Source organism: Dendrobates tinctorius, unplaced genomic scaffold (assembly GCF_039654945.1).
Source record: "Dendrobates tinctorius isolate UK_male_01 unplaced genomic scaffold, ASM3965494v1 ptg000024l, whole genome shotgun sequence".
Lineage (NCBI taxonomy): Eukaryota > Metazoa > Chordata > Amphibia > Anura > Dendrobatidae > Dendrobates > Dendrobates tinctorius.
Genome location: NW_027361692.1, coordinates 17,822,219 through 17,844,533, shown reverse-complemented (window position 1 = coordinate 17,844,533; position 22,315 = coordinate 17,822,219). Strand labels below are relative to the sequence as shown.

At 43.9% G+C, this 22,315-nt stretch overlaps 1 protein-coding gene across 6 annotated transcripts in view; it reads left to right on the top strand.

Annotated features, from left to right (window-relative positions):
• ADGRB3 (adhesion G protein-coupled receptor B3) overlaps positions 1-22,315 on the top strand; it is a 1,461,501-nt gene that overhangs the window by 1,416,605 nt on the left and 22,581 nt on the right. For all 6 annotated transcript variants that reach the window (XM_073569395.1, XM_073569396.1, XM_073569393.1 and 3 more), the window contains one exon: positions 14,424-14,459. In XM_073569395.1, coding sequence (XP_073425496.1) covers positions 14,424-14,459 — 36 coding nt within the window. The remainder of the gene's footprint in view (positions 1-14,423; positions 14,460-22,315) is intronic.

Genomic DNA, 22,315 nt, shown 5'->3' with positions numbered 1-22,315 from the left:
AATCCACATCCCTACAGTCACGCACAAACACTGTGCCTGACCTTGGAACGCCAACATTTTCTCTTGCCCCCTGAGAAGCATCCTCCTGCCCAAAATAATCATCCCCCTCATCCACCTCTTCTTCCTCTTTTTCCTTCACCTCATCCAGGACAGTTCCCTGACCAGACAATGGCTGACTGTCATCAAGGCTTCCCTCCTCCTCCGCTGCAGACGCCTGATTCTTAATGTGTGTCAAACTTTGCATGAGCAGACGCATAAGTGGGATGCTCATGCTTATGATGGCATCGTCTGCGCTTACCAGCCGTGTGCATTCCTCAAAATACTGAAGGACTTTACAGAGGTCTTTTAGCTTTGACCACTGCACACCCAACAATTCCATGTCTTCCCTCAAACTGCCTGCCCGTGTATCCTCCCACAAATGCATTACAGCCTGCCTCTGTTTGCACAGTCTCTCAACCATGTGCAGGGTGGAGTTCCACCTTATTGCAACGTCTATGATTAGGTGGTTCTTTGGGAGGTGGAGCAATCGCTGCAGCTTTTGCATATGAGTGGAGTGGACATTTGAGCAATGGATGTGTGAGCACAGTCTTCGCACCTTATGGAGCAGGGATGTTAACTCCGGATAATTATTAAGGAAGCACTGCACCACCAGGTTCAAAGTGTGAGCCAGGCAAGGTATGTGTGTGAGTTTCGCACAGGCTATGGCTGCCACAAAATTATGGCCGTTATCACTGACTACCTTGCTTGCCTCAAGATGTAGACTGCCCAGCCATGACTCAGTTTGTCGCTGCAAGTAGTCAGCCAGTACCTCCGCGGTGTGTCTGTTGTCGCCCAAAGACATCATCTTTAACACAGCCTGCCGACACTTACCACTAGCTGTACGATAGTAGGACACCTCGTGTGCAACACTGCCAGCTGCAGATGGAGTGCTCATGCGACTGCACTCTGTGGACGAGCTTTCACTGATAGAGGAGGAGAAGGAGAATCGAAAGCCTACAGCCAACTGTTTCCTATACTGTGGACTAGGCAGCACTGTTCCACCACCGCTGTCCTCAGTGGAGCCTGCATCCACCACACTAATCCAGTGCGCAGTGATGGACACGTAACAGCCCTGGCCATGCCTACTATTCCATGTATCTGTTGTGAGGTGCACCTTTCCACTCACTGACTGTTTTAGTGCATGGACAATGCAATCTTTCACATGCCGGTGGAGGGCAGGGATGGCTTTTCGAGAAAAGAAGTGCCGACTGGGTAGGTCATAGCTTAGAAAGCGTAGGCCATGAGCTCGCGGAAAGCTTCGCTTTCAACCAAACGGTAGGGCATCATCTCTAATGAGATTAGTTTGGCAATGTAGGCGTTCAAACAAAGTGTACGCGGATGAGAGGATGAGTACTTTCTTGTCCTACTCAGAGTGTCTGGTAGGGTGAGCTGGACTGGAGAGCTGCATATGGGGGAAGTAGCAGTGGATCGGACGGAGTGAGAGGGGGTTGGTGATGGTATTGGTGGTGATGGCCTAGATTCAGTGTTGTGTTGCAAAACCATTGTGATTCCCTGAGTGCTTTGGCCTTGCAACAACACCTCCACCTAGTGCTGGTGGTGTGCTTAACGGTGGCGGTGGTCTTGCAATGGGGTAAGCGATGGAGCATTGCTGGCTACCTTCAGCCGGAGCAGGTGCACATGTGGTACCTGATGTTTTGTAGTCCATCCACGCTTGCAAGTGCATGTTGATTAAATGTCTAAGCATGCAACTGGTATTCAAATTTCTGAGTTGTTTACCTTGGCTAAAGGTCCTTCCGCATTTCTTACAGGTAACCTTTGCCTCATCAGTAGGATTTTGGACAAAGAAGTGCCACACTGCACTCTTCCTACTATGGTATACATTTTCTGGCCTTGCACGCTGTGCTAAGTTGACCGTCTGGCCAAGCTGTCCTGCAACTCTTTTAGTTTTTGTTCCATGTTTTTGGACAGCTACGGGCCTGGCAGATAACCGCTGCTGCGATGTCAATGCCTGCTGCGGATCCTTCTCCTTATCTGAACTATTGCCAGCGCCACCCTCCTCCCCCAATGGATGCCAATCCGGGTCAAGAACTGGGTCATCCATCACCTCCTCTTCAAAGTCATCTGCACCTTCCTCTTTACCTTCATCTGTGTAACCGTGTAAGGTGGTATAGTATGCGGGAAGGGGCACCTGAGTTTCATCAGGGTCAGATTCTGGCTCAATAGACTGCGAGGGCAATGTAGTGCTCTGGGTCGATGTACCAGCAGAATCATCTAGCAGTGGCTGTGCATAAGTGCACTCCATGTCAGATTAATCTTGGACTGGGAAATTCCGGATTTGACTGGATATCCTAGGCATGGTATGTGAAAAGAGCTTCATAGAGTAATCTGAAGTGTGGGCTGCCGCATCCTTCACTTTTGGTGGGGGTGAAGGTCACAAGGAAAGGTGTTTTTCCTGACCAGAACCCTGCACTGACGACTCCGTGCATGCAGATTTTGAACGTTCAGAAGAGGAGGCAATAGAGCTGGTGGCTGTTTCGGCAATGTGCGCCAAAACCTGTTCCTGATGATCCGGCTTTAAAAGCGGTTTTCCTACTCCAAGAAAAGGCAACCTTACAGGCCTTCTTGGGCCAGACTATGATGCAAGCTCAACACCTCCTGCCCTAGCTGTTACTGTGCTTTTGCCAGAACCAGCCAATGCACCACCACCATCAGTACCAGCTGCGCCCCCTTGCCCACGTCCACGGACTCTTCCACCATACTTACTCATGTTTGGGAAAATGTACCAAAAATACAAGCAGAGAGATGGTACTGTATGAGGAGCGTCCAGCTGTGTAAGGTGTATTAAAAAAATTAAATCTACGTATATATTTTGTTAGTCACAGATGCTCTCACAGTATGCATTGGACCGTAATCCAACAAGCAGATATATGGAATTGTATCAGATGTGTACAGCTGTATACATTTTTTGTGTAGCTAACAATCTCCGTATATGTATTTACGGAGTGTCACACACACACACTGACTCTGTATAGATGTGACTGTAATGCGAACGGCAGATATACAATACTGTTTGAGAATTGGACAGCTCTATACGGTGTGTGTATGGAAAATTGTCAATCTCCGTCTATTTGTATAGGGACTGACACATGCTGTCTCTGTCTAGTTCTGACCGTGATCAAACAGCAGATATTCGAAACTCTTTGAAAAGCGGACAGCACTCTAAGGTGTAGGTCTGGAAAAAAGGAAAAACTCCTCAGCTTTTTTTTTCCAGAGTCACACACAGCTTCTATTTGTCCGTGATACAAGGCGGTACACGGTAGTGTGTGAGGAGCGTACACCACTATACGGTGTCTGTACGGAAAATTGTCAATCTCCGTCTATTTGTATAGGGACTGACACACGCTGTCTCTGTCTAGTTTTGACCGTGATCAAACAGCAGATATACGAAACTGTTTGAAAAGTGGACAGCACTCTAAAGTGTAGGTCTGGAAAAACGGAAAAACTCCTCTGCTTTTTTTTCCAGAGTCACACACAGCTTCTATTTGTCCGTGATACCAGCCAGTACACTGTAGTCTGTGAGGAGCGTACACCTCTATACGGTGTGTGAAAAAATGAACGCTCAGTAACTCACCAGGACAAAATAATAAAAGTTGGAGTGCTTTGAAAAAAGCAGTTTGAACAGCAGTTTGCACACAGCAATGCAGCCTTAAAAGGCAAAGTTCCTTACACTTGCCAGTCCTACTCTAACATGAAAACCTCAGAAAGAGGAAAGAATCCTCCAATATTTGAGAAAAAAACAAAACAGGGAGAGATGCTTACTTGTATAAACAGGCCTCAATACAAATGCACTAACATGGTGCAGTGGACCCAAGTAAAATGGCAATTGCACAGGTGCAATAATACCTAATGAAACATCCAGCCTACAATCAGGGATTGGCCGTGTGGCACACCAGTGCAAAAAAATAATCTGTACGTGGCAATGTTCACACAGGGAATGCAAAGCATATGGCTCCACATCCTCTTAGTAACACCATATAGAGGGGCTGCCCAGTGCTTACTATAATGGCTCCCATGTGAACAGAGGCCACAGTTTACAGAACCATTTGGGCCCAATTGCACCCTGATTAGATAAAAAGTGCATAAAACCATATCAATATATTTAAGGTATTGTTTAATATTATGGCTATAATACGTAAGCTGGCAAACTAACGTCAAAGTTCCTTACACTTGCCAGTCCTACTCTAACATGAATACCACAGAAAGAGGAAAGAATCCTCCAATATTTGAGAAAAAAACAAAACAGGGAGAGATGCTTACTTGTATAAACAGGCCTCAATACAAATGCACTAACAGGGTGCAGCAGACCCAAGTAAAATGGCAATTGCACAGGTGCAATAATACCAAATGAAACAGCCAGCCTACAATCAGGGATTGGCCGTGTGGCACACCAGTGCAAAAAAATAATCCATATGTGGCAATGTTCACACAGGGAATGCAGAGCATATGGTTCACAGCCTCTTAGTAACACCATATAGGGGGGCTGCCCAGTGCTAACTATAATGCCTCCCGTGTGAACAGAGGCCACAGTTTACAGAACCATTTGGGCTCAACTGCACCCTGAAAAGATAACATGAAAACCACAGAAAGAGGAAAAAATCCTCCAGTATTTGAGCAAAAACAAAACAGGGAGAGATGCTTACTTGTATAAACAGGCCTCAATACAAATGCACTAACAGGGTGCAGCGGACCCAAGTACAGCGCTATACGGTGTGTGAAAAAATGAACTGAGCAGAACAAAATAATAAAAGTTGGAGTGCTTTGAAAAAAGCAGTTTGAACAGCCGTGTGCACACAGCAATGCAGCTAGCAGGTAGCCTTAAAAGGCAGCCTAATAACCAACAGAGCTGCTGCACACAACAAAAATCCTCCCCTTTCACTGCACACTAACTGTACAGTGAAAAGCGCTATCAGCAGAAGCAGTTTTTTTTTCTTCTTCCCTGCCTAACGCTCTCCCTGTTCAGAATCAGTAGCACCTCTCCCTATTCTAAGATCGGCAGAAGTAAGATGGCGGTCGGCGGTCACAGCCTTCTATACCCACTGTGATGCCACACAAAGCCAGCCAATCACGTCAATTCCCTTCTCTAAGATGGTGGTGGCCGCTGCCCATGTCATCGCGTTACCCACAGTGTGCGTCCTCCATCATTGACTGAGAAAAGGCGCTGGAAGCATTATTTGAAATACGACTTCGGCGCTCTGATCGGCGACCTCATGACCGACCTCACGCTGTGGTCGGGTTTCGATCGGCGAAATCTGACTTTAGCTAAAGTCGGCTCATTTTGAATTTGACTGACCCTTTTCACTCAACTCTACAATCCACAAATCCTGCAAAACTGCCACTTCATTTATGTATTGTTGGACAGATATTTAAGAACTGTTATGTGCTGTTCATAATTTATGAAGTCCTACATTTATTGTATACGTTGTATAAAGCTCATTGGTCACAGCTTGTATTCTGATCATATCCATAAGGCTAAGTTGACTATGCTTTTCTATATAGAAGAATCTTTTGAAAATGGTATATAAGTTATGCATGTTAGTCTGTAGGTGACTGATGCCCCTGTACATCTATATGGTATGCTAGTCTTACGTGTTAAATTGGGGCAATATGGTAGTGTCCTTTTTATGGCAATATACCTTTTTTACTGTAAGCTTTGTCAGTTATTCTTTTCTATGCAGAGACATTTTGTGGAAAATGATGGACGTTTTTGAATGCTTGCATGGTGTATGGTGCTGTAAGTTGAAGTCTTCAATGAGTAAAATGTGGGACACTCTACGTTATCCTTTATACAATGCTAATTATGCAAATTGTCTCTTCAGAGAGGAAGAGGACTAGAACTCTAGTGCCACCTATTGGAGGTAGCAATCCTAAAAGTCAATGTTGACCCTTTAACGAGCCTAGTTACATGACTTAGGATAAAAGCCAAGCCAGAATCTCCATTTGCAGACACTGTGTTTCGGGGTACTGCCCCTCATCAGTGCAAAGTGGGAGACCTGGTTTGGCTGTGAGAGGCGTCTGACCGATATCCATGAAGTATCATTTCTCCTTGCGGAGAATGACATGCTAAACATGTCGAGGTGAGGAGACTTAAAGCCGCTATGCTCCTCTGGGAAATATGCTAATTAATACAATGGTATTACAATGGTATTACAATTATACAAACCTTTATACAATGGTATACCTATTTTATTGTATTGAAAGCATAGTCCTCATAGTTATCCTGTGCTATACATTTTTTCATGGAATCCTATAAGTGACATATGCTTCTGTACACATGTGGCTAGTACTCAGTCTAGATCTATTAGTTAAATGAACAGCTCAAGTGATGTGAACAGGGCCTTAATGATTAGTATACTGGAAAGTAGTCAACGTAGATAGAGAGCTATTTACGTTCCTTAAAGGGGTATTCCCATCACCAAGATCCTATCCCAATATGTAGTAGATGCAATAATAATATTATTAGCAAATACTTTCAATTAGAAATGTAGTATAGCTCTTCTGATTTGCTATGTCTCTTTCCTCATGTGCAAGGCATTGCAGTAGCTTAGGCATCCATGACCACTCATATAATGACAGTTAGTTGCTAGTGGCTGTAACCAAGGAGGAATCTGTCAGCTAATACATGATTCCCAAACCACAGGCAGCACAATCACAATCGGGCTTCATGATTTCAGCTATGTATATTTTCTATGAATGACTCCAGTGTGTTTCAGAGAAAATATAGCTGGTACCGTTGCTGGAGAATAGTCCTGTGCTGCCCCCTGCTAGCTTCTCCAAGCACCACTCCGGGTGATGGACAGGTCTCTCCCATAGTAGTGCCGGACCCAGCAGGCCTGGAGCGGAGCTGGACTAGTCTCGTCACCAGCTATGGCCTCCGGCTGGATCTTCTTACTACACTTTCTCTGAAATGACCGTGGTTTGGGCAGCATGAATCAGCTAACAGGATCCGTTTAAGAGAGAAACTTTACTTACTAATTTGCAGGTAAAGCGGTGGGTTGAAGCCTAATCATTATGTCATGTTGCAGACTTATAGCGTCTGGTTATTGAGATGGATGCAGCTTGCAGTTGTGTTGATGCCTCTGGCTATCATGGTTAGAAAATCATGACTGCCAACTGCATTCTATAGTCACGAAGGCTGTGTGAAAAAATACCTGAAACATTAGTGTCACAATTATTGGTATACGAAAACAGCTAGGTATATTTTACCAATGAGAAAAAATATCTATAAATGAATTTTCCTCATTATCACAATCTTAAGTGCTCCTGGGTATCAAGTGCGATTTCTGACAAATGTGTTTTAATATTTCTCAATGGTTATACTTCAAAGAAATTAAAACATTATCTTAAAATGTTGATCAATTGAATCTAGTGGCGAGGATCAGCACAGTCTTAGACACTAGATGACTTTTGCTCAGGTCTCCATTGGAGATCAGCCAGCACATGTATGGTTGGCACTAAAATTTACTAATTTGTTTGTTTTCTTCTTGGGAAAAAAACCCTGTAGGATAAAAAATACTACCAATCATACTTGGGAAACTCTGTTTTATTAATTCAGGGAAGAAAAAGTTGTAGCATACAATATGAAAGTTAGAATTTTTCTGAAGCAGGGCCTTTAGCTAGACAGGATGTGTTAAACTGCAATCAGGGGCCCAGGGTAATAAGGAGCCCATGCTCACAGGTCAGCTGTACCCCGCGAGTGGCAGCTTTGGTTTCTACAGCACTTATAAAATGAAAACATGGTATTTAAAAGTTAATGACGTGCTAACCTGATTCATGTCATGGGTTTATTTTGTTTGCCTAATTTTAAATGCAGAGAGCCCAGTAAGTATTTGTATCCAATAATTATGAATATCAAGTAAATAATTTCACTTGATTGTGAAATCAGTGAGTCACGGTGTTGATCAGACCACTTTGGTATTTTTTTTACATCTTCCTTTGTTAGCAATCATGTGCGTATGTGTAATGAGTGCAGTAATATAATCACCGGTTGCCATCTTCTGCCATTTTCAGCTGTGCTCCGATCCAGTCCACCACTATATGACCCGCATTTGTAAACTATCAGACGTGGTTATTTTCTCAGTGAAAGTCTATGAGACTCGGGATGAGTCTCATAGACTTGCATTCAGAAAATGTAAAAAGTGACCTTCGCGCCACACAGCAAAAATTCCATAGTTGCAGTGTTGGAGACCCATATTTTTTAAACCTTCTGAATTTCATCATCTGGACAAAATCCTGTTGGATGGCAACCCTAACCAGTGCTTGGAGTTTATAGTAATTTCTGAGTTCTGGGGAGTTTCCTGACCATGGACCCAAAAATCAATGTTTTATTTCCCGAACCACATAGTTATCACTTTTGCTCTGTGACATAGTGATCTACCAGATAGCGTGGAGACGGTCAGAAATAGGAGCGCTAGCCGTGCGTTATTTAAAAATGCAGCTCCAGCCAGGTACCTCATGAGAGGAAGCGGTGACAGTTCTGGGTTGTATCCTGGTCACAAACCATATTAAAAGCGGGTGTCTGCATCACAGCTTATCTAAACACTTTTTGCTGGCACACAATAAGAATCCAGGTTCGCTAAAGCTCACAGTTATAGAGCATATCAGAGATGACGTACCCAATCGCTATGAGAGCTTAATAAGGAGGGAAAGTTTTTGGATCTTCAAATTGGGTACGCTAGCACCAGAAGGGTTAAACTTAATGATTGAGAAACCCATTTGATATTCATTGTGTATTTTATCTGCTATGTTATTTTGAGTATATTTTTAATGATTCCAGTAATATTGATTGTTTATTGTATCTGATATATAATTTTTTAATTTTTTACCTTGTTTTTCTTGATACAACATGTTTTAATTGTCTTGACCTATTAATCACCTGTCTCTCCCCCCATTGGTCACTACCCCTTTAAATACCTGCCCCCTCATGTGATCTGTGTACTGCCACCTGAGGAAGACAGATGATTCTGTTGAAACGTGTTGTGGATCATGCACTAATAAAAAGAAGATTTTAATTCACCCTCTCCCTTCCTTGCGCTCCATTTGTGACCAGGATACAACCCAGAATAGTGATCTACCAAGCATTGTTCATCATCAGATTGGGTAGTCAATTATTCTTCCAGATGTCCTAAACATTCTGAAAGGGGCTTCCTTAGAGAAAATAGTTTTACCACTGTTTTCGGCATTCCAATCCCTGGCCTTCTTGCTGAATGTCAGTATGTTGTTCTGCGAGAGAACAGTCTTTGCTAACCTTCTTGATACCAGTCCAGCCAGCCTTGGCTTCATTGTGCCGGTAGATGACCTGATGCTTTTTTCTGAGCAAGCTCTGCACTACAACTGAACTGATTCTGTAGCTGAATCCTCATTAGGAGATCTCCATGGCACTTGCTGGACTTGGGTGCCCTGAAGCCTTTTCCTCTGAAGTTCTTCATGAACTGATAAATGGTTGTAGGGGCAATCTTACAAGAAGCAATGTTCTTGCCTTTAATTCCCTACGGATGCAAATAAAAATAATGGCTGCAAATAATTTCTCTGAGGTAACCATGGTTATCGGAATAGACAGTTATTTACAGCACCAGCCTCCTTTTAAAGCAACTAGTCTGTTCTTATAATTACACTGTGAGATTGAAATTACAATATACAGTGGGGAAATAAGAATTTGATACACTGACGATTTTGCAAGTTTTCACACCTACAGAGAAAGGAGAGGTCTGTAATTTTTATCATAGGTACACTTCGACTGTGAGGGACAGAATCTAAAAGTAAAAGACAGAAAATCACATTGTTTGATTTTTAAATAAGTAAATTGCACTTTATTGCATGAAATACATATTTGATCACCTACCAACCAGCAAGAATTCTAGCTCTCATAGATCTGTTAGTTTTTGCTTCAGAAGCCCTCCTAACCTGCACTCATTGCATGTATTAATTGCACCTATTTAAACTTGTTACCTTTATAAAAGACATCTGTCCACACAGTCAATCTATCACACTCCAACCTCTCCACCATGGCCAAGACCAAAGACCTGTCTAAGGACAGCAGGAACAAAATTGTAGACTTGCACAAGGCTGGGATGAGCTACAGTACAATAAGAAAGCAGCTTGGCGACAAGTCAATAACTGTTATTAGAAAATGGAAGAAACATAAGATAACTGTCAATCTTCCTAGTCTGGGGCTCCATGTAAGATCTCACCTCGTGGGGTAAGGATTACTCTGAGAAAGGTCAGGAATCAGCCCAGAACTACATGGAAGGACCTGGTAAATTACCTGAAGAGAGCCACAGTCTCAATTATTACCATTAGTTACTCAATACACAAACACTGAGTAAAATTCTGCATTGCACGCAAGGTCCCCCTGCTCAAGCCAGCACATGTCCAGGCCCGTTTGACGGCAGTGAAGAGGCATGGAAGAAGGACTTGTGGTCAGATGAGATGAAAATAGGACTTTTTGGTATCAACTCTATTCACTGTGTTTGGAGGAAGAAGAAGGATGAGTATAACCCTAAGAGCACCAACCCAACCATTAAGCATGATGGGAGAAACATCATACTTTTAGGGTGCTTTTCTGCAAAGGGGACTGGTTAACTGCACCGTATTGAAGGGAGGGTTGTTGGGATCATGTATCTCAAGAATTTGGCCAATAGCTTCCTTCCCTCAGTAAGAGCATTGAAGATGGGTCATAGCTGGGTCTTCCAGCATGATAATGACCAGAAACACACAGCCAGGACAACTAAGAAATGGCTCCATGAGAAGCATTTCAAGATCCTGGAGTGGCCTAGACAGTCTCCAGACATGAACCCAATAGAAAATCTTTGGAGGGATCTGAAACTCAATGTTGCCCAGCGACAGCCCCGAAACCTAAAAGATCTGGAGAAGATCTACTGTATATGAAGGAGTGAGCGAAAATCCCTGCTGCAGTGGGTGCAAACCTGGTCAAGAACTACATGAAACGTGTGACCTCTGCAGTTTCAAGCAAAGGTTTCAATATCAAATATTAAGTGTTGTTTTCTATTTTTCTGTAATATCAAATACTTATTTCATTCAATAAGATACTAGTTAATTAAGTTAAAATCATACAATTTGATTATCTGTATTATTTTTAAGATTCTTTCTCTCACAGCTGAAGTGTAACTACGATTAAAATTGCAGACATCTCCATTTTTTGTAGATTAGAAAACTTGCAAAATTGTCAGTGTATCAAATACTTATTTTCTTCACTGTTGCTTGTGCCATAGTTTGATAATATCTGTCACTATTTTTGAGATATTATATAAGGATTGTTGTCATATACAGTCGTGGCTAAAAGTTTTAAGACTGGCACAAATTTTTGTTTTCACAAAATTTGTGGCTTTAGTGTTTTTAGATCTTTTAGTCAGATGTGTCTATGGTTACTGAACTACAATTATAAGCCTTTTACTAAACTGTTATTGACAAATACATCAAGTTTATACAAAGATTTAGAATTAACAGTGTTGAACCTCTTATCTCAAGACTTCTGCAAGATGTCCTGGCATAATGAATGTAGGCTTCACTACCAAATCCTGATGACTGGCAGTCTGTTCTAGACCAATTATTGCCTTGAGTTTATCACTTTTTCTGTGTTTTTGATTTTTAAGCCTCCTTCTGAGAATTGACCATGGATTCTCAATGCCATTGAGATCTGGGGAGTTTCCAGTCCATATACCCAAAATTGAATGTTTTATTGACATAACCATTTCGCTAGCACCTTTGCCATGTGACATGGTGTTCCATCGTGGTGGGAAAAATTATTACGCATCACCAAATTCCTTGAGGAATCTTGGGACGTGTTGCTAAGGGAGATTTTTTTAGATACCATACTGAAAGTTTTGAAGCTGACACAAATTTTGGTTTTCACAAAGTTTGCTGCTTCAGTGTTTTTTAATCTTTTAGACAGATGTTTCTATGTTATAAGAATAATTTCGTAGGTTTTTACTTTACCCCAGTCCTCGGCAGCTTAGCCTCTTGTACTTCCAAGGTTATTTTCAATGGTAAAACCCTCTTCAGACTGTTGTTAGATCTTTTAGTCAGATGTTTCTATGGTTACTGAACTACAATTATAAGTCTTTTACAATTTTTTGAAAACTTTTATTGGTAAAAAAAATCAAGTTCAAGCAAAGACTCAGTATTAACAGTGTTGACCCTTATATCTCAAGACCTTTGCAATCTGCCCTGGCATAATAAATATAGTATTCACTATCAAATCCTGACAGATGGCAACCTATTCTACAGTAGACCAATTAGTGCTTGGAGTTTATCACATTTTCTGATTTTTGATTAACCATAGAGTAACCATAGATTCTCAAGGACATTGAGATTTGGCGAATTTCCTCACCATGGACTCAAAATGTCAATGTTTTGTTGACCGAGCCACTTAGTTAGCACTTTTGCAATGTGACATGGTGCTCCATCATGGTGCGAAAAGGCATTATTCATCACCAAATTTCGTGTAGATTATTGGGAGAATGTTGCTTAGGGAGACTGTCTTTAGTGCTTTCCTTTTCTTCTTCAGACAATCATTCTCCCAGATATCCTAAACAGTCTCAAAGGGCTTTATCAGATAAAATAATTATGCTGAAAGAGGCTTGAGTGTCTAATATTCTTATCCACAGAGACTCAAGTTGGGCTTGTTACCTCTTCCAATCTACTTTACATGAGCTGTTAAAATGTGATCTTGGACCTTTAGGACAGTCTTCTCACATTGATTTAAGGGTCTCATTGGGTGTACAGATATCTAAAGGCCCCGTCTCACTAAGCAATCTCGGTAGCGAGATCGCTGCTGAGTCACAACTTTTGTGACGTAACAGCGATCTCACCAGCGAGATCGCTGTGTGTGACAGCGATCAGCGAGCGGCCCCCCTGCCGGTATCGCTGATCGCTGCAAGAAACCTCTGGACATTTCTTATGTCGCTGGTCTCCCGCTGGCCAGCACGCATCGCTGTGTGTGACAGCGGGAGACCAGCGATCAGGTGTAAAAAAATAATAAAAAAAATAAAAAATATAGTTATTCTCACCTTCCGATGTCCCGTTCAGCCATCCCGCCTCTCTCCACGCTCCAGTCCCAGTGATCCTTTGCATGAATGACCGCGAGATTTTGTTATCCCGCGAGACCGTGACATCTCGCGGTCAATCGTGCAAAGGATCACTGGGACCGGAGCGTGGAGAGAGGCGGGATGGCTAAACGGGACGTCGGAAGGTGAGAATAACTATATTTTTTATTTTTATTCTATTTTCTACAGCGATAGCCAGCGATGCCGGGCGCTCGGCATCGCTGTGCTGATCGCTGGTGAAGCTGTCTGTGTGACAGCTCACCAGCGATCACATAGCGACTTACCAGCGATCCTGACACCTTGATATCGGTGTCGGGATCACTGGTGAGTCGCTTAGTGTGACGGGGCCTTAACAAATGTTCACTAATCTGACGTCTACCATATGATACACTGTTTTTTCCACTGCACGTCATGTTTATGGTGCATGTCTTAATGCTGTATGCTGTATAATCAGAGTGTGAGTGTTGATCACTGTCATATCCTCCAGCTTTTGTATTATATGTATTTGATTATATCAGTTTTTAACCAGATTGGCCAGATACATGTAAATAGCTGTTTGTGACCGGCAAACCAGAAAAAGCCTTTGCGAAACACACGTTGTATGTGTTCTGGTGGGTGTGATTCCCAAGCTACTTTAGCTTTCAGATCTTATATATTCGCTTATGTTCTACTCTCTGGTGTATTATTGAGGTATCCTTCTCCTAGTTTTAGGTATATTAGGCTGCTTCTTACAACATGTTGATTTTTATTCTTTGCTTTTCTTATAGGTGATTTTTTTTTCTCCTCTTTTATTTTCTTTTGTTTGTAGCCTTTTTTTGGATTTCTATGAGTTTTTAAGAAATGTATGACACAAATTAAATTTTATTGTCCTGCACTTTTCTGTGATCCTGACTTGTTAAAACAATATACCAGCTAATGTCTTTAGTACTCCAATGGTTATTATGAATAACAGTAAAATATATTACTGCAGCTATAATTTATTATTTATGGCTGTGGCACGGTTTATGTAACTGTGTGCAAGACTTCAATTTCTGACTAATTAAAGATGGTTATCCTTACTAATCCAAGTTGCCCACTGTGGCAAACCACATACCACATAGTTTTAGATATAAATTCCAGATTCACAGTATTGCCATAAAAAGTTTGATTGCTGTTGTGAATATTGACATTGATAAGAGTTCCTAACCACAGAAATGTTACCATAGAAGTCAAATTTATTATGAATGATAAGAATGCATTCTTTTTAGCATAAATCAGATTTTAATACCATTCTTCATTTTCTTTTTTCCCCCTGCATAATAGAGAAGAAAATCTCGGTATTCTGACCTTGACTTTGAAGTAAGTTAACATTACTTTTATTTGCATGGCAGCTGTACCAATGACTTTGGTACATATCTTTGGTGAATGTTTCACAATGGCTTGTACAGCAAAGACTTTTGTTCACAGAATCTAGTCCTGCCATTGTTATAGTGACAACATAACTACCGGTCACTTCAATGGGGGTTACAAAAACTGCATTGTGCAACCTTGTCATCCTATGGCAGGCTCAGAAAAAGATTTGTTCACATCTAAGCCATTTGAATGAATGGCTGAGATGGGAGCAACCCTTTAAGAAAAAATCATGAAGCTCCCTTCATTTGCTAAGTTGATAAATGATTGGATTACAGACCTTCTATATAAAAAAACATTGTGTGTTACATGTGCTTTGGTACTAGGTATATCCAGTTACCTTACTCTAATTAACTTAATTGCCAAGAATTGAACAAGTTTTCTAGCTTTTGACATTCATGACACACAGTAACTATCTCAAATCCCAACCTAGTCAACAAGTAAGTGTCCCCAGACTCCTATTCTCCAAGTCAGGACAGCAGGTGGTCACATCCATAGAAAAGCTGATTGGAGCTTTGCAAGTGTGAATGCCTCCCTTAGGGTACCGTTACACTTAGCGATGCACCAGCGATCCCAACCACGATATGACGCGGTCAGGATCGCTGGTGCATCGCTAAGTGGTCACTAGTGAGCTGCCAAACAGGCAGATCTCACCAGCAACATAGCAGCGGTCGGGAGTCGCTAATTACCTGTCAGACGGGGCGATCCTGACGTCCTTCCGCCGGCGTCCACGCGTCGCTCATCGCCACAGCAGGAAGCCCAGCAGGAAGTGGCCGACGAGAAACGGCCCAGGACGTTCTCGTGCGATCAGCGATAATCAGCGGGGGAGCCGGTCAGAGGTAAGTATCACACATAGCGATATCGCTAGCAATATCGCTGCTGCGTCACAAAACTAGTGACGTTATAGCGATATTGCTAGCGATATCACTTAGTGTAACGGGCCCTTTAGAGTCTACCAGGAATCACAAAAGGGTCCTCCAGGGTGGTCGTGTAGGGAAGGTGACCTGACGGACGGACGGACTAGTCAGAGTGAAGAAAGATAGGTTTGCACAGTGTAGGTAGGAGTCAGTGATTACAGTGGGGAAACAACTAGGAAAGTGTAGTGGACGTGCAGTACCTTGGGATGACCATTAGATGGCAGGGAGGAGTGTGAGCAAAGGACTTTACAGCAGCTTAGGGCTTTAGAAACCGTTGGTCATGGGGGGCGTAGTGACAGTTAGAGTGACAGTTTCAAGGAACCGGGAGAGTTATAAATACTGAGGGAGGGTTCCAGAAGGTTCCAGTCCCCAGGGGGAGCTCAGGTGACAGGAGGACTACGCCAGTCTGTGTGCCCTGAGGAGAATCCGACCAAGGGGACTGAGGAGAGGAAACGTCAGGGGGGTGGTCCTGACAGGAAAGGACCGCAGCAGAGACGAGGCTCTGGGTGAAGGACACCGTATGTAACACGACGACTGAGCAGTAGAAGCGCTGTTGGTTTACAGGCCTAAGGCGGCCACAGTGACGGACCTGTCAGGAGCGTCGACAGTAAAGGAGGGGACGGTGTGTGCAGACACGTCCCTAGTGTACGGTGTGAGAAGCGGCTCTGGAAACGGAGGGCCGCGAGGTGTGCCGTTAGTCGGACGGCAAGTGAAGAAATAAACTTGGACCTGTTGCACCCAGAATCTGCCTCCATCGTGTCTCTGTTGTCATCTCTGCGCGGTATAAAAGTAGGACCACCCCCCCAGCTCGGCACCCCACCACCGACACTACATTTGGCGTAGTCGGCAGGATAGACGCCGCTAATACATCATCTTCTGCGGCAGGCCTACCTCAAAGACTGGAAAAGGACTTGGACTACTCTGTTTGGATTACAATTACCTGTGGATTACAAATGACCTACCTGTGGAATACAAATGGGAAGCAGTATGTGCCTGGAGATCGACGCTTCCATATATTGGACCCTGACAGGAGGGTGGAGAGGCCTGCCGACACCTCACCTCACAGAGGGAGTGGCACAGAAGAAAAACTTGGCTGCGGCTGTCTGATGCCATTCGAGTGCTGCCCAACGGACGGTATGAGACTCTGCAGGTGTCGGGGCATCGGCCGCCTAGAGTGGCAGTGGCGGCAGGGGATGGAGCTGTGCCAGAAGTCGCCCTCAGAGCCACGGGAGAGCAGCGGGATGCTGAGCTGGGGAGCGGAGCCTGAGCGGAGTCAGCGAGAACGGCCGCCACCAATACCAGCAGAGGACTTCTCAGCGGAGCCCCCGAGTTTGGGGGAAAGACCCGCGGGACAGTGGAGCGAGGGACGGAGGCTGCGGGTGAAGCCGCGTATTGATGTGATGGAGGCCGCAGCGCCGGGGAAGGTGAGAGTACCCCCGGCACCACCAGTGCCTCCGCCAGCGGCCCTCATCATTCCGCCGCAGCACGCTGCCCCCTGCGCACCGGAAGGCCTGGGTACATCGGGCCCAGTGGTGTATGCAGAGTTGTGCGAGGCCCCTGCTCAAGTCCCTGAGGTACCCCGCCTGGAGCCGCCAGTGCGGAAGTCATCCAAAGAAGACGCTGCTGCGTTCCCCCTGCTGATAGCAGCTGCGTCGTTGGAACCGGCCGTTACTCCGGCTCCATTGGAAGTAGTGGATGCGGCCTGTCCTGAGGCCGCAGTTATGCCGCTGCTGAAGTCGACTGCGGCCGACTTAGTGGGCCTTGTGATTCCAGCCTCCAAGGACCCGGTTGTCCCCATTTGCCACCTGGCCCCAGCGGCTGTTGAGCCGCAAAAATCATCGGCCGCCTCTGATCCACGTCCTTCCTCGGTTAAGTCCCGCCCACCGGACTCCAGGGCTCATGCCGGACCCTCTGTTTGGGTCGCAGGAGTTATAGAGAAGAAGAGGGCCAGGGGGCAGGAAGTCTGGAACCTGCTCCATGAGAGGGGAGAGGCTGGCATGGCGGCTGCACGACCCCCGGGACGGCTCGTTTATACTATCTTGCAGAAAGGGACACTTCTTGCATCCTGGGAGCTCCACGGTTGTGGGGTCCCATACTACTGACCACCGAAAGGAGGATTGAACTGTCAGGAGTTCGTTGCACCGTTGTGCAGGTCAAAAGGACAGTTCGCGGTCAGCTTTTAAAAAAAAAAGAAATGTTTATCTGTGATTTTTATGTCTGTTTTTCTATGTTCCTCTTACAGGATAGATTGTGTTTACTTTTTAGACTGACAGAGCGCGGGATACTTAGAAGAGAGGGAGTGTCCATGTCCAAGGAAGGGAGGAGGAAAGGAGACATGCAATGTTATGTTATATTTTGGTTTTAAAAGCAAGAAAAAAAAAAAAAATTATAAAAATGGGTACTTGTGCTATTATAAAGTTGTTTAATGTATAATATGCCAAAGTAAATGCAACAGGTCCGGGTAAGGGAAGGTCTGCGGGACCAAAGGAAAGTGTGAGATCCGGTAGGGATCTAAGAGTTGAGGAGGTCTGGGAGACCGGGACGCCGACCATGACATGTAATTGAAAGAAGGAAAATGAGTTGGAAGACGTGAGAAAGACAGCCGTCCTAGGTCAGGTCCCCAACACCACGGACACCCCTGAAGAAGGAAAGGCGGGCGCCGGCAATGATCTGGTAGGTGAGTGGCCTCGATCATGGCGTACCGGATAGTGAAAGGTAACAGTAGGGGAGAGTAGGGGAAAGATACACGCCGTAGAGAGAATACGGGTGTACCTTGCCCAATTTGAAAGACGTTGTCATGTGGCGTGCGCGCTGGTGAGTAGCAGTAGGCTGCTCAGAGCATAGTGCTCCCAGTATGGTTCGGCCCCCGCAGATAGTGTGTTTGGCTCAACTTCTGGTCCGACAACAGAATGTAGGTGTAGATTCAGAACGACGAAGGCAGGGATGACGATTGTCGAGGACGACAATGGACAAAGGAAGGGGGAGTGTAGGGAAGGTGACCTGACGGACGGACGGACTAGTCAGAGTGAAGAAAGATAGGTTTGCACAGTGTAGGTAGGAGTCAGTGATTACAGTGGGGAAACAACTAGGAAAGTGTAGTGGACGTGCAGTACCTTGGGATGACCATTAGATGGCAGGGAGGAGTGTGAGCAAAGGACTTTACAGCAGCTTAGGGCTTTAGAAACCGTTGGTCATGGGGGGCGTAGTGACAGTTAGAGTGACAGTTTCAAGGAACCGGGAGAGTTATAAATACTGAGGGAGGGTTCCAGAAGGTTCCAGTCCCCAGGGGGAGCTCAGGTGACAGGAGGACTACGCCAGTCTGTGTGCCCTGAGGAGAATCCGACCAAGGGGACTGAGGAGAGGAAACGTCAGGGGGGTGGTCCTGACAGGAAAGGACCGCAGCAGAGACGAGGCTCTGGGTGAAGGACACCGTATGTAACACGACGACTGAGCAGTAGAAGCGCTGTTGGTTTACGGGCCTAAGGCGGCCACAGTGACGGACCTGTCAGGAGCGTCGACAGTAAAGGAGGGGACGGTGTGTGCAGACACGTCCCTAGTTTACGGTGTGAGAAGCGGCTCTGGAAACGGAGGGCCGCGAGGTGTGCCGTTAGTCGGACGGCAAGTGAAGAAATAAACTTGGACCTGTTGCACCCAGAATCTGCCTCCATCGTGTCTCTGTTGTCATCTCTGCGCGGTATAAAAGTAGGACCACCCCCCCAGCTCGGCACCCCACCACCGACACTACAGTCGCTTTCTTTGTCCTTTTATAGAATGTGAATTTATCAATGGGGTTTTAATTTATCAGACCTTTATTTTATAAATTGTAGCCATAAATGTATAAATCAAAAAGCTTTAGAGAGATTTAAAACTACCATATTTTTCGGGCCATAAGAGGCACCTAGGTTTTAAAGGAGGAAGTTAGGGGAAAAAAATGAAGCAAAAAATGTGGTCAATTCTGTACTTAATATCCCCTTTCCTGGAATATATGGTCCCCTCATCCCCACCCTCATACACATGGCCCCCTCATCCCTACCCTGGTTGGAATGGTCCCCCTCATCCCTATCCTGGGAGGAATGATCACCCCATCCCTATCCTAGTATGCAGGGTCCCATCTCATCCTACTATGCATGACCCCATCCCTGTCCTGGTATGTAGGGCCCCATCTTTAACTTGGTATGATTGGTCCCCATCCTGGTCCTGGTATGCATGGCCTCCCTTATTCCCATCATGGTGTGCATGGCCATCATGCCCATCCTGGTATGCATGCTGCCTCATCCCTAGCCTGTTTTGAATACTCCCCTTATCCCTATCCTGGTAGGAATGGTCCCCCTCATGCATATCCTGGCAGGAATTATCACCCTCATCCCTATCTTAGTATGCAGGGCCCCCATCTCATCCTAGTATGCATGGCCCCATCCCTATCCTGGTATGTAAGGTCCCATCCTTAACTTGGTATGATTGGTCCCCATCCCGGTGCATGTATGCATGGTCCCGTCCTTATGCTGGTATGATTAAGCCCCACCTACCCCCATGCTGATATGCATGGCCCAATCAGTAAACATAAAAAAAAACAAGCAGGGTAATATCACGCTTAAGGGTGGCACACGGAATGAGCTTCTAACGGAGACCTGGTCATTCAAGCACCATGCGATAATCGGCACAGCTCGTTACTCGATAGACCACCCCGATGCTCGATAAAATTAGGCAAATAAAAAATAATAAATAAAATATTAGACTACCTTAAAATAAATGTAAGATTAAAAAAAGCATTATTAGGAAAAAAATATCCATTACAAAATCAGCTAAAGGAATTTTGCAAAGCATCACCAACAAGTTCTAGCTTAAGGTTCTTTTGCCAGCAGAAGTTTCAATTGTCCTTCAAATTAGAGCAATAATTCTATTAAATTAAGAAAACAGATATTTCTTGTAATGTGGTATCATGTATGGTATACAGTATCTATTGGATTATTGATATCATACTTAAACATGGCACCCTCTTATATCTTTTTGTACATATTTTAACATTTTAATTATAAAATAGTTAATAAGGTACACCAGGACAGAAGTAATAAATTGTGAACATATCTATATTAAAATGTATAGCATTCTATCATCTCAGTGTGAACATACTGCAGTATATTGATCATAAATTCATACTTATGGCCATTTGCCTTGGTACCGTGGAAATGACCCTATTATACAAATCTCAGAATATGTAACAATTACATCTAATATAAGAGAAGTTATTGATAATAATCCTGATTTCTACTGTATGGTGCTTAAAGGGAATTTGTGAGCATGATCCAACCCCACTAACTGTTTATATGGTCATGTTGCTCTCTTAAAGGTAATGCCATCCACACCTTTCCTTATGCAATTGGTTGCTCATTGAATGAAAAAAAATATGTTTTAATTGGTATTCAAATGAGGCGTTAGTACTTTGGGCCTGATTAGAGCACTTCCTAAGGGTCTGCCTCACTGGCTCTAAGTCCTGCCCAGCCGGACAGCCATCTGCTTGACTGGCAGTTGGCAGTTCATTAGCTGTATAGTGAAGTCCTAGAGCCATCAGTCAAGCAAAGGAAAGCATGGATGAGTGGGAGTTAGAGCAGTCCTGAAACCAACCTAAAAGTTTTTAATATTTTTGGATTTCCAACCATCTTCAATCAAATCTGGATTGTTCGTTTAAAGTAAAGGCTTCATGAATATAGCAATCCATGCATAAATATAGGCGGCTCATACATGATAGAAAATAGCAGAATACATAGCTGCATAATGAGTAAAAACACTCCCTGTGTCCACCCCGCTTAGCTACAGCCCTCAACAAGTATTTGTTTCAGTGTTCTCATGGGAATTAGTACACTCTATGATTTTTTTGGCAGGTCTGAAGACATTAACCCCTTCCTTACTTTAATACGGGGTATAAAGCCAGGGAAGTAGAGAAGTCAGGAGACTCTGGAACTCCCAGAGCACTTAGGCATCATTTGCATATGAATAAAAACAGCTATCTGCAGTCATTGGGCAACAGATTGCACAAGTAAAGGTGTGGATGGCACTATCTTTCAGAGTTAAACATTGTCAACATTGTCATATAATCGGTTTGGGGAGGTAGATTGTCCTGACAGATTCCCTTTAAATTTAGCTTGATATCAACAGAAAAGATGAGCAGTGAGTAAGGTTTTGATGAAAAACGTCATTGTAAAACATTTTAAATTGTCTCCTGTGTTTGCAGACAGTAGAAAATGCTTTATGATTATGCTGTGCATGCTTCCTGTGTTAGCAGAGTGGATAAATATTCCTGGAAGCCCATATCCAGGATGATGAAATAATTTATGTGGCCTCAGTGCATAGACATGAGAATAATCTCTCTTATGATGCAAGGATCTAAATCTCCATGTTATATCTAGCAGAGGGCAGGAGGGGGTGGTGCATCATATAGTGAATTAGATAACATCATGGAAAATTCATGACCCTCCTCTCAGGTCCGGCACTTTTAATAGGAGTGTGTCACTTAATGATATTGCTCTATGGTGTATTCTGGTGGTGTGATCTGGAAAGAATAAAATATTGTGTTGCAAAAGGTGTAGGTCCACTAATGCTAACATGAAGCTTAATTATCCATAAAAATGATTTCACTTGTGATATTGTTTGCATACACCGATGCACCATCACCATGAACATTCAGATTTTTTTCTTTTTTACTTGATGGAGAACTTGACCAAAAATGCAATTAACGAATAAGAGAAAATGATTGCACTGCATGCAAAAAATGATTATTTTTTTCCCTTTGAAGTATAATATTTTTGCTTACAGGATTCTTGAGACTCACGGATATTAGTATTCATTCACATATCTTATAGGGACCATATTTCACTGTCTCAGTTATAGCCG